Source organism: Parasteatoda tepidariorum, chromosome 6 (assembly GCF_982258835.1).
Source record: "Parasteatoda tepidariorum strain Cologne lab strain chromosome 6, Ptep-v5.0, whole genome shotgun sequence".
NCBI classification, from domain to species: Eukaryota; Metazoa; Arthropoda; class Arachnida; order Araneae; family Theridiidae; genus Parasteatoda; species Parasteatoda tepidariorum.
Genome location: NC_141760.1, coordinates 18,594,501 through 18,608,119, shown reverse-complemented (window position 1 = coordinate 18,608,119; position 13,619 = coordinate 18,594,501). Strand labels below are relative to the sequence as shown.

Below are 13,619 nucleotides of genomic sequence, written 5' to 3'. Positions count from 1 at the left end.
TTTTTTGAAATTAAATGCACTTGTTACGTTTGTACAGTTTTAAACGTTGAAAATATGCGTTTAAATGAACTACTGAGCAATTTATGCATTAATTACCATAATGTTTGGTTTAACACAAGTTTTAATTTCATTTAAAATAAATAAAAAAGTTAAAAATCCTCAATTTTCGGAAAATGTTTTTATTTCTTGTAAAAAGCAGCAGGAAATTAACTTGAAATGAATTGAATGGGTGCTCTCCAATAAAAATTAAAGCAGTTGAAGTTCACTGTTTGAGAGACTTCGTTCGTAAATGAATTAAATCTATAAAATATACGGCCGATATAAAGAACGGATTAAACTCAATCGTTGAAAGCATTCAATGCCGTATCAATTATAAATTTTAGAACATTTTTCTAGACATGACAGCTTACCGCTAGCAGAAGTGGTTTCTGATCGTATTATTGTTTTGAATCGTGTCAACAGTATATTAACAAACTCAAAATGGTATTGAATTACAAATGAATAAAATCTGTGTAATATTTCACTCTCTCACAAAGCATTGGTTTGTATTAATGAATTTTCATTTGTTTTTCAGATGCAGTTTATGCTTTTATTTAGTCGTCAAGGGAAGCTACGACTTCAAAAGTGGTATGTTGCATACACGGATAAACTTAAAAAGAAAATTACTAGAGAATTGGTGACCACAATACTATCAAGAAAACCAAAGATGTGCTCATTTTTGGAGTGGAGAGAATTGAAAATTGTGTACAAAAGGTAATAAATTCCCAACACATAGATGTCAACTTTCTTGCTCCTGATTTCTGTGCATTTCAGAAACTTCTCTAAAATTGGAGAAATTTTTAAGAAAATCACTACCAAATTGTATTCTATTTATTACTTGCTTGCATAATTAAATTAATATTACTGCTGCTTCAAAAAGTAAGCTTTATTTAAGCTGTCCAAAGTTTTAATTTTTTAAATTCAAACTTTCTAAACTTATTTGCATATCTTCAAAATTATGAATTCTAAAATTAACATAAAGGCATTTTATGGATATTTCCGTATCATGATCGTCAACTACAATCGCCAAGGTGCCAAATAGATTTTAAACTTGCAAATTTTTTTAAAAAAAATATGTAGATGTTTGCTGCAACTGTCTGGAAGTTTCCAAGACTTAGCAATTATGCTGCCACAGATCACGATACGGAAATATCCCTAACAATTTTTACTCGAGTCTAACTATTGCTAATCATTAATGGAAAATATTAAAGTTAATTTAAACTAGTTATTGTTGAGATATAGTATTTGCATTTGAATGATCAGATTGTTTTTATATTGCACAATTTTTAATTTAAAATCCATTTTATCTTGTAAAATCTACTGGATTTTATTTTTTTCGTATTGTTAGTTCTGCTGATGCAAAAAGTAATCTCAGACTATCGTCGGATCTGCTGTTGAATTTCTTATGATGCTAGTTTTGATTTGTTTACTGAAAAATCCCAATTAACTAGAACGAAAAGTTATAATAGTCAATTGAAAAACTTTATTATGAAAAATTTCTGTTCTGTATTGATGCCAAAAGAATCACAGAGTTTTTACAAATTTCGGGTAGGGTACTTATCTTTAATCTACAGACATTGGAATAAGTCATAAAATATTTTTTTCTCTTAAAATTGTGATTCAGAGCTTTGGAATTTTCCAACTCTTGATTAACTCATCCATAGGTGCCGTGAGAATCCTCTAGATCTATGGTTTTACAGTTTGAAAGTTCCAAACATCTGAGTCATGTGTTTCCCAGAGAGCACATCATGAATTACTCAAACGTCTAGGCAGCACATCTTTGCCAATCATGATTTCATCTGTTAGCACGTGTTTGCCAATCACATTTTTAAAAAATACCAGGTGTTCTACTACTCATTTTTTTAAATAAATTTGTGCAAGGTTAAAATCCTTTTGGCACCTTGGCAATGGTAGTAGGTTCAAACAGATATTGTTATAGAAAAATCAACTTCAATGGCTTAAAATTTAGTTGACAAAGCAGGGGTCTGTCCAGGCCGAATTTACTACCGTTTAGCGGTACCTTCACAAATTCAATTTTAGGTAAAACGGTAGTTTCACAAATTCAACTTTAGGAAAAACAGTAGTTGCACAAAATACTTTTTCTTAAAATTTTATTTTTGTATCCCTTAAGAAACAATAAATCTATATTTTTACCATGTTTTTGTATTGATTTTTTAATATCATTTTTTATTTTTCACAAATTATGTCTAAATTTTCACAAAATAGCTACCTTTCAAAAAAACCTAGACAGACCCCTGCAAAGTCAATAAGCAAAATAAAAGAACAAAAGAATGATAACAGAAGTTGAAAATTTATCTATAATTGCATTGTTTTGAAAGAAATGTTAAAATTTTAAGTAATTTAATATTTTTGGGTAGCATAAACACAGTTAAACCATCAGCTTTCATTATTAAATAGATCGTCTTTAAAAATAGTATTGCCTACTCAGAATGAAATGTTACTAAACAGTTTAGTACATCTCCATATGCTTATGTACATGTTTGTTTATTAAGTTAAGATAATATGGCTCACATAACAAAATAATTTGCATAGATATATAACTAATAACTGGCACAACTAACTTACATAGCACAATTAATAATTTATTTCTTCCATGCTATTTTAGTTTGAATGTTGTATATATATTATTGTTATTGTTAACATAATTTATTAATAACAACACCCTCTATATGTTGAGTTTTTTGTTGTCCCTTGAAAAGGATTTTTTATTATATTTATTTATTTTTATTAATAGATCTAGTTTTCTTGTAGGTATGCAAGTCTATATTTTTGCTGTGCAGTGGAACAGTGTGACAATGAACTTCTAACTTTGGAAATAATTCATAGATATGTGGAACTTCTTGATAAATATTTTGGCAGTGTAAGTTTCATTTAATTTATTTATTTTGAAAATTGTTAGCTTTACAGACATTTCAAGTTCGTATTATTTTATTTCTTTAAATATCTAAATTCTAGATTAAGGTGTTTAAAAGATTGTTTAATTTTCTTCAGGTTCAAAATATAGCCCAGTTATTTTGTCCCACCTCTCTTTTAATGTAGATATTCTAAGCAAAGGTTTAAATCCAGGATGCCAAAGCACCTAAAAAATTGAAGCTGAGAGATTAAGTAAATTAAGATCTACGCTCTTAAGTACCATGAATAAGTGATATTATAAGTATTTTTATTATTTTCTTTTATCATTCATTTAAATTCAAAACCTGTAAAAAGAAGAATAAATAAAGTGATATGTTTCCTGAAATCCTAATGACTAAAAGTTAACTGTTATATATATATTTTTTTATCTTATGGAAAATTTGTCAGGGCCGTTGAGCCACTGAGAAAATTTTATTGGCCAAACCATTCTTGCTCAAAAGAGAGGAAAACCTACATTTTAAGTGGAGTAACTGTCTGGAAAAAGAATTTAAACTATTCCAATAACAGACTGGATAGCCTTAGCCAAGAACACAGTGGCCCGAAACGGAATTCTTTGGATGGAGATATATTTCCAATATAGTTTCCATTATTCTTTTAATTTTTTTTTATATTGTGTACAGTACAGAACCCGTTATCCGGAAATCAGAAAACCGGAAAACCAAAAAACCGGAACGAAATTCGATAAATTTTCCCGCCATTTTAAAAAAAATAAAAATTTTTTTCCTCATAAGATTTTAGGATTTTTCTTTCTTTTTTCGAAAGATGTTTACCTTACCATCATTTTGGAAATAATCATTAGTGTATTACTCCATCGTTTTTTCTTCTTTTTAAGATTATTTCCAAAAAAAAAAAAATTTTTTTTTAGTTGGGTTTAACAATAAAAAAAACGGCTTTTTTTAGCGATTCAGAAATCCGGAAAAATCAGTTATCCGGAATAGCGATGGTCCCGATCGTTCCGGATAATCGGTTCCCTACTGTATATAGTTTTTAATTAAATGAAATATTATTTTTTAAAATATTTGGAAGCTTAAGAAAAATTTTAAATACTTGTACAATCTTAAAATTTAAAATTTGGCATCTGGCTTTAGTAGAACTCATTTCAATGAAAAAATGAAATAAAAAAATATTTGCTGGTCTCTTAATAAATAAGAAATCTGTGTTGATATAATTATTTGTAAGTTAACATGAAAACAAAATATTTTCTCTGTCTGAAAAGGACCCTCATGCTCATTTAACTTTCCCCACTACTTTCTATAAAAATGATTTATTTTTAAAAATCTTTTTAATAGAGCAAAGCTGTTTCAATTATGTTTTTAAATTTTATATACAATGGGAGGAAGTCATAGAAATTATCTACTCTAAATATTTTAGTTAAATTTGGAATTTATTTTATGATATAATATATACAACTACTCTTTTTTCCAGGTTTGTGAATTAGATATTATTTTCAATTTTGAGAAAGCCTATTTTATTCTTGATGAATTATTACTTGGGGGTGAAGTTCAAGAAACTAGCAAAAAGAATGTTTTAAAAGCCATAGCTGCTCAAGATTTGCTTCAAGAGGTAGTGTAGAATAATATATATTTGAAATGTATTTTGAAAATTAATAGCAATGCAACATTTTGATTATAATTATTTATATGTTTATTTATTTTATTCAATTTCTAATATTAGTGCACTGACAAGAATTTCTACATTCGTATTTTTATTGTAAATTTATTACAACATATACTTTAAAAAAATGTTTCTATTATATTTATATATCAGTGATTCCTTTTATTTGCTGTAACCTGGCAAATATACCAAAATACATTATAGGGACAAAAATAAGTAAATATGAAATAAAGAATTAGCACATGGGTGAAGTAATAGCCTAACTTTAAATATATGTGATTGTTAAGCATTGAAAGCACTACCATTCTAATTTTGAGGTGTAGCCAGTGTTTGTAAAAAATAGATACAGAAACCTGGATATTGAAATGTTAAAATAGGATTTTATTCGGGTAAGGGCTGGAATTCCAAGAATTAGAACTTTGCATTCTGACTGTGAAATAAAGAAAAGGGTTAGGATTTTCATATCTTTCTGAGCAATATAGTTAAATATTAATAATAATATTAATAATGATCAATTTCCTAAACTATTAACGACACATCACATTTTTTTGAGATATTTAAATCAATATTATTTCATTCTTTGTGGAAAAGGTTTTAATTAATTGCATGTTAGTTGCAAGCTATATTTATGGATTAGATTTAATATATAATTCCTGAATACCTTATTACATCTTTATTTTTACTTGATGCTTTGTTTTTACTGATGATCAGTCCTAATTAAAAGCCTTGATTATTCAAAGATAAATTCTTTTTACTGCTTTGAAATTCTTTGTTTTTATCTTTCATTTGATAGAATAATTATATTGATTAATAGATATGGATTAAGAGTTAGAGAATTCATATTTTAAATAAGAGCCTATTTTAAGCAGAAAGAAACCAAGAAATTTGTCCTGGGTTTTAAGGTCCCTTATTTTCCAAAATCTACCTTATACTATATAAAAGGGAAAAATTAAGCAATACTTAAATATTTTATCAAAATAATAATGTATGGTTAAACACAATTACATTTACTAGCTTGGTAATTACCTTTTTTATTTATTTATTGATTGATTTTTCCAATTGCTGATAACATGAGCTGCAATTAATTTCTTCTATAACTTTAATAAATTTAATTTAAAATATTTCAGATTAAAAGTTAAGTCTCAAAATAAGAGTTGTAAAATTCCTCTTTTGAGTGAGAGCGAAGGAGATAATTGAGAATTGCTTGTATATAATAAAGTTTTTGACAAAATTGCTTACTGTTAGAAATTATTCTACTACACATTACTTTTGTTGTTGTTGTAATTGTAATCTTTTGGGTTTCATAGGACTTTTCCCTTATTTTAATGAGTTATTTTTCATAGTAAAATCTTGTTTAATTATAAATTATCCTTTTACTTCTTTTGATAGTCGTGTACAGTATTGATATTATTCCTTCAGGGCTCTCTTTTGACCTGTACATTTTAACGTTTTACATATTTTATAGAGATACCATAGTAAATATTAATTATTTCATTTTTTTGGATATAAAGGATGAAGCTGTGGAAGGTGCTCTTAAAGAATTTGGACTTGTGTAATTGACTTATAAGTGAGAAAAATTATAATTTTAGTTTTCACTAGTTTAAGTTTTCATGATTTAAAACTATAAATTTTTTTTTTTTTTTGCATTTTTATATAAAATCCTGTAAATCATGATATATTTCAAAAAGTTTTTGTGAAAAACATACTTTTAAAACTGTTTTGAACTTAGTACCAAGCAACAATATTTACTACCGATCTCAAGTCATTAACTAGGTAATTTGTGTTAATTAACATAATTTTTTAAAAATGGTTTATATATATTTTTTAAAATAATAACTATCTAATGGAAATAGTGATTTGTGAAAAGAGTATTATCTGCAATCCTATTAAAATAATTAGAAACGTAATTATATTTTATTTATAGAATAACATGTCATTAAATGTTAAGAAGAATAATCGTAATTTATTTTTCAAAAAAAAAAAATTTAGATTTGAACAAAATTAAGTTTTAAACAATACTTTGTTCTTGCATATAAATTCTTTAAATGTTTTAAGCTCAGTATGTTTAAAATGAAACTGTATTTATTTGGAAATGTTTACTGTTTGATGGATGTACTCAATAATATAATTCTCAAATTAAATGAAAAGCATGGCTTTATAAGTAAAAATAAAAATACAATAATTTAGATTTTTTTTTTAATGAAGGCATATTTATCAAGAAATTAGTAGTAGAATAATTTATTTCTACAAAACATTGTATTTTCACTTCCTATTTATGTATACATTTTGTGTTTTCAAAACAAATGCAGCTAAGAAAGCAATACATTATGTAAAATTTCTTTAAAAGGAATTTATTCTTTTATGTGATCAAGGATAAGTTTTATGCATTTTTTCCATGTGTTTGATTATTTGGTTGTTGGTTGTTATCATTTAAAAAGTTTCCTTTTTTATGTAAATATTTATAATTTTATTCCCAAGCTATGTGTGCATCAAATTTAAAAAAGTGTAGGAAGGTCTAAAACAAATTGAATCTTTTAATTATTTTTTTAACTTTAGTCTATGTGTTTAGTTAAATCTTTCTTCTGGATGAGGATTCCAGCTTATTTTTAAATAAATATTCTGGAATAACCTATTTTTTCCCTATAGTACCAAATTGGATACTCAAAAAATAATCCAATCAAATATGAAATCTTTCATTTATGATAAAGTTATAAATAGGTTTATAATGCTATCTAAAACAATTTTCAAGACATCTTACCTATATTTTTGACAAAACAAATGTTTCTTTACTCTTTTGAACAAATTAAAGTTTTAAGTGAGATTTTCAGTGAACAGATAGTATCCTGCAAGACCTTTAGATATCTTGCTGTTTATGTATTCATAGTGAAAAAGACACAAATATTCACACTAAATTTGAGATGTTATGGTTCCCTTTTTATTGCAGTAGAACCTTCATTGATCGAAATAAATAGTGCCAGACCTGCTTCTAATAATCAAAATATTTGAATTATAGTGATAATGTCGTTCTTAATTCAATTTCTCAAAAAATCAGGATTATCTACATTGCAATATTAGAAATCTGCTTCTTCAACACTGCAATCCAACCACACTGAATTTTTCTTGTCCTGTCTTTTTGCTATGATTATTTTTAAATATGACTTCTTTTTTTTTATTACAGATTAAATTTAGAAAATCAATAAAAAAAGTTGTTGATTACCATACTAGAATAAAAAAATTTATGTATTTGTGACCTCAAAAATTCTTCTAAATCCTGATGCCTCGAAAATTTTGGAGAATTTTTTTCGAATTCTAACAAGAAAAAAGTTATCAAAATCAGTTTTAAATTAGAAGAAAAATGGGGAATTTTGCATGCAATAATATTGTATCAAAAATAGATTTTATAAATGGTGTGGAAATTTTTCTCAACAACTGATGAAAAAACAATCGACAAAACGATTTGTATTTGCAATGAAATCATTGCCTATAGAGTGTGGTTTTACTTAGTAATTATAGTCACGATCACAAGTTCGTTTCAAAATTTTTTTGTTGATGAAAAATAGCAAAATTTTAAAAAATATATGAAGTTAGTAGCAATAAATGCCACCAAAATTATTGAAAAGCTATTCTCATTTATAATGAAATTGAATTTCTCAAAAAAAGTTATAACTTAATTGCACAACTCAAAATTTATGTGTTGTAGTAACATTTTCTAAAAAAATATTTGAATTTAAAAAACAATGCAGATATGTGTTGTGGCATTGTGATTTAATCATCACGATAAGAGCACATTAGAGAAAGGATTACTCAATAGCATATCTCAAGATTCAGAGTATTTTAATATTGTATTAAGTTTATATAAAGTTTTTAAAAACTATGTAAATTCAAAAAGTAACTGCCAAAAAAAAAAAATGAAGGAAAAACCACATGGGTTCTCAATGAAATAATTTTAATCCTGTAACTTTGACATTTCTATTGGAACAAAACACCCGAGTAGTCCAGATTTTTGAGGTTATACTGTAATAAAACAGTGTTATTACTATTTTTATTGTAACTATAAAATTTAATCTCAAAGTATGATTTGTTGTATAATGTATAGTATGTGATATTTTTTCCATGGCTTCCATTCCATTTCAATTTTTATACATTTTATTTATTTCTATTGTTAATTAATGAAAAATCACTTTTATAGATCACTTTTATGATATAAAACGTTCATACAAAGTGCATAATTTGCAATATTCATTCATAAAATAAGAAAAAGTGTACAATATTTTAATTTTACATTTTGTTTTTAACAACAGTGATATTACATGTTATTTGAACTTTTCTGGTGTTTCTTAATTTTAACTCATTGGCAACCTACTTGGCATGTTATAATTTTATAACAAAAATAATACTGGAATGTTACAGCCCTTTAAATGTTCTCTTTACTTTTATTTTCAACATTTAAATGTAATGAGGTAACTTATAACATAATTATTATATAACAATAATTATTAAATAAAAATAAACCAGATTAAATTGCCAATACAAAGTTTTAAAACCAACTGTTATTGTCATTTACACTTACAACTGTCTTTTTCTTAACACTATATTTCCCCCCCTATAGTTTATAGTTAAAAAAATTTTTTAAGGATAAGAATCCATATTATAGATATATCAAGTCTCATAGGTACTAATTGGAATGTATTATTTAAGCATTGAAAAACCCAATTTAAAATCCAGGTATATTCATTAAATGGGTTGCTATTATACATCCAGACCCTATCAATTGCCCCCTTCTGTGACATGTATCATCATAGCTGTCTATACAAGGTGTCTGTAACGTATTGCAAGGGTCAAATATATAAAAAATATGAAAATACAAGAGTGAAATATTTTCAAAAGATACATTCTATAATAAATGCGACTACCCACATTCTCTTCCTGGGATGGGGTGGACGAAACTTCAAAATCTTAAATAAAAACCTCTATTTTTTTATTGCAGCTTTGGAATCTTCAGAAAAATAGTGTCACTATTTGATTTACAAGTTTTTTCCATTTTGGTTTACAGATGGTAATTACAAAATGAAAATGGGGTACCAATTGTTTAAAATGGAGATAGGTAAAAAAAAAATACACGTCAAAAAGGAAAAAAAATCGTGATATTTTGAAAAAAATATCTATCTTTTGACAACAAACTTACCTCTGCCCCACCCTTTTAGGCTGGGATCTTATTTAGTATCACTGAATGCAACTTTTAAAAAATATTTCACCCATATATTTATAGTTTTTTGGTCCTATGTGTATTTTTATTTAAGATTTTTGACTATTTCCATGCTCTTTTGGACTCTCTGTATTTTAGGACACTTTCTCTAAAAATGATACTCGTATAGTGTTCATCCACTCCAGATACTCTTATCTTCAGTGTTTGCCTGTGATTACATTTTCAAAACAAAATGAGCATCACAAATAAATTTATATGTTCACAAACCTGTTTGTAAAAAGATTTTTTTTATGTTAAGTATTTTGAAAAATTTTAAGACTATCGATAGATTTAAAAAATATTGAGCTCACTGAAGGATATATTGTGAAAAAAATCAAGATAAATATGATATGTTTTAATTACATTTTGGTAAATGAATGTGTTCTTCCAATTCAGGTGCTAAATTGCACAAAAATAGTAGTATATTATTATTACTATTGAACTGTGATCTTCAAATTGTAGTGTGACTTATATAGCAGCAATACTATTTTTTTTTTAAATTTATTTTTAGCAATGGGTCTATTTCGTTAAATGTATTGTTGGTGTTAATTTTCTGGACTAATTATTGATGCCAAATTTAAAAAAATAATCAATATGTGTAAATAATGTCTTTTATATTAATGAAAAGGAAATGTTGAATGTTTAGAATAGTGTGTTAATTTACTTATTTCAATGTATCTATCAAAAATGTATACATTGTAAAAGGAGACTGTTGTACGCTGATTTTTTGAATTAATTTTCTATGTTCTATATATAAATGCATAATTTAAATATGTCAAATTTCAATACACTTTGCAATTATTGCTTTACTTTTTATTCTTCCTTTTGTTGTCATTTTAATATAATGTTATCTAGAGCAAGGATTCTCAACCAGTTTTTATGCAGTTAGGGAGAGTTATCAAAAATAATCTTCACAATGATGGTTGAATTTGGAAGTTTCGTTGAGATGGGCTCTTCAATTTCTTTCTAGCCAAATTTTAAATTAAATGTAAGAATCCAGTAATAAGCTTGGCTACCTTTGCAATGCTTAAAAATATGCATTATAAATAATTAAAAGTAATTTATTAAATGTCATTAAAAGGAATAATGTAACTTCATGTGCCTCCTAATGAGTCCCCTTTTACTTTACCTGAAGTGCAATATTAATATTCTATTTTCCATATTTTTTTATTATATTTTTACTGCTTTCATATAAATGGAATGATACAATAGAGTAAATATAATGGAAATTTCATATAAATTCTAATATATAAATAGACCAAGGTAACTTAAACAATCATCCTGTTTATTTTAGTCCAAGGCCTATACAAGAAGGTTGCCACAGAGAATTTAGTTAAAATACACAAAAAGTCTAGGAAAATACATTAATTTGAGTTTGAAGTACCTAATAATCCAATATTTTTTCCAAATATATAGGTCTTGTTGTGTGTGTGCATATATATATATATATATATATATATAAATTTGTTTTCCGTTTCTTTAGTAAGGATATGTGTTTTTAATTAATTTTATTTTTAAGAGTAAGACATAACTGATAAATTAATGATAATACTGTTATGCAACCATTTTTAAAAATCAGGAAGATTTGATAAAATTAGTCAAAATTTATATAAAATCATATATTATTGGGGAATATTTTTTCCCTTAGTTTTTGTGACCAGCATGTACAAGTATTCTTTATTTTAGTATGTCTTTCGCCATATATTCCATACAGCATTTTTCAATTTTTGGGTATAAAAAGGTTGAGAATCACTGATCTAGCGAACAGCTATTGTTTGTGCAGTGTTGCATGACAGGACAGTAAGTTTTGAAAGTAGTTTGCAACAAATTTAAAAATAATTAAGACTGACAATTAGTTTTCAGGCATTCTGAATTTTATTTGTATATTTCTATTTTTATCTTTTGGAATTTCATAATCACTATATACTTCATGTGTGAATCCTTTTACATTACATAATTTTTTTTAAATGTTTTGAATTATACAAATTTAATAAAAAAAGTTACTTTTACCAAAGGATGTGACCACTTGTTATTTGTACATTATATTTATTAAATTTATAAAAGTAAGAGATATGTATACCATTTTTTTGGAAATAACCTTCAGTCTAATTTATTTTTATAATTTCTTAGTACAGCTGCTGTTGCTTGTGATTTTAAGAGGAATAGCAAATTAAATTTAAAGCAGCTTATGATATTTCAAAAAACACAATATGGGTGCTGTAGTGACTAGTTTAATGGAGAAAGTTTCTTCCAATTTTTATTTTAATTTAATAATAAAGTTTTGCAGATTAAAAAGAAAAGGTTCCATAAAGATTTTTTTTGGTGTATATATTTTTTAGAAGTAATTAATAATTTTATGATGGTCATGAACTTTAATTAATACTAATTCTTTAATTTAAATTGTAATTAATCGGAATAAAAAATTTAACAGCATGAATGAAGAATACTTCGTTAATTCTATTAATAAGATTTGTTGAATATGTTTGAAAAAAATCTAGTTTTACTTTTTCCCATAAAAAAAAATAGTAAGACTATAATTTGTAATAAACATTATATATTTTTTTCAAGATGTGTATTTTGGAGAAATCGTACTTTATTTCTTGACAAGATAACCCGTCCCAAACTATTTCTTTAATTCTTTTATAAGGAATAGCAACACCTCTCATTTTAAAACGCACAAATTTCATTATGATTAAACACTAAACATTTGTTATCAGTTGCTTTGCTTCATCTTCATTCTCAGTATTAGCAGTCATGGTTCAGCACAAAATATAATTAAAGAAATGTATAAGTTTTTGCAACTCATTAGTTATTAATTAAATGAGTAAAGCTTTCTGCATATTAAGGATGAATACTGATATCGTTGTTAATGTCTAAAATATTGGTATTTCTACATATTTTAGAATTAAATGTCATTTTTATAAATGTTATTTATATTTAAAATCATTTCATTTTTATGTAAACTGGTAAACGCAGCTTATTTAACTTTTGTATTCATGTACTGGCTTAGACCTATTATATTCTTGTAAATATACAGTATGTTATCATTGTTTTACGTATATCTTGGCATCTAGTCATTTAATATGTTAAAAATAAAAATTTTGGAATGGTGATTTTTTTTTGTTCATTTGAACTTGACAAGACACTCTTATTACATTTTCAAACACTACTGGAGTATAATTATGGTAGTGGTAAGTTTAATATTAAGTTTCAAAATAATACTTACACCTGGATTGATTACAATATTTTTTTTCCAGTTCTTAAATAAGTATGGTAATTTACAAAATAATTACTACAGACTAAACAATCTTAGCAAACACTGCATACCATCTGCTATGTAAGGCTAACCAAAACAACTTTTCGAAAACACCAGCTTGTTGTCGTATAACCAGGCTGATTGAAAAAGCGCCTAAACAAATTTACCACCTACCTTCTTCACACAACATTCTTAATTAAAAAATCCATTGGGTTCAAAAATATATACGTCTGGCAAGTCTTGTGAATTCAATTATTTAAAAATGTCATACACTTTTGTTATAAAGATTCTTACATTTTTAATCGTATACTAATATAATTTATATGATAATTTCTGCACCAACAGTTCTGTATATGAAAATTTTAATTTTTACACTAATAGACCTGTTGAATGCCTTTCTTGTGGTATTCGAGAAATAACCTCGGGTCAAACTACAAAGAATATAGAAAGGAAAACAAGTTCGAATCTTAGAATATGTCGCGGGGAACTGCTCTGTTTGGTATGTTATATCAGAAAAACAACTTACAAGGT

The 13,619-nt window shown here is 26.0% G+C and overlaps 1 protein-coding gene across 2 annotated transcripts; it reads left to right on the top strand.

Annotated features, from left to right (window-relative positions):
* Positions 1-238: 238 nt before the first annotated feature.
* On the top strand, positions 239-11,846 carry LOC107454087 (AP-1 complex subunit sigma-2). 2 transcript variants are annotated; one of them, XM_016071142.4, is made up of 6 exons: positions 239-483; positions 575-753; positions 2,812-2,920; positions 4,399-4,536; positions 6,099-6,154; positions 9,575-11,846. In XM_016071142.4, the coding sequence occupies exons 1-5, from the start codon at positions 481-483 to the stop codon at positions 6,141-6,143; spliced, it is 474 nt and encodes a 157-aa protein (XP_015926628.1). In that variant the 5' UTR covers positions 239-480; the 3' UTR covers positions 6,144-6,154; positions 9,575-11,846. The 2 variants fall into 2 exon arrangements, with proteins under 2 accessions (XP_015926628.1, XP_071035034.1); XM_071178933.2 differs by lacking the exon at positions 9,575-11,846 and adding an exon at positions 7,766-8,496.
* The last annotated feature ends 1,773 nt before the right edge of the window (positions 11,847-13,619 follow it).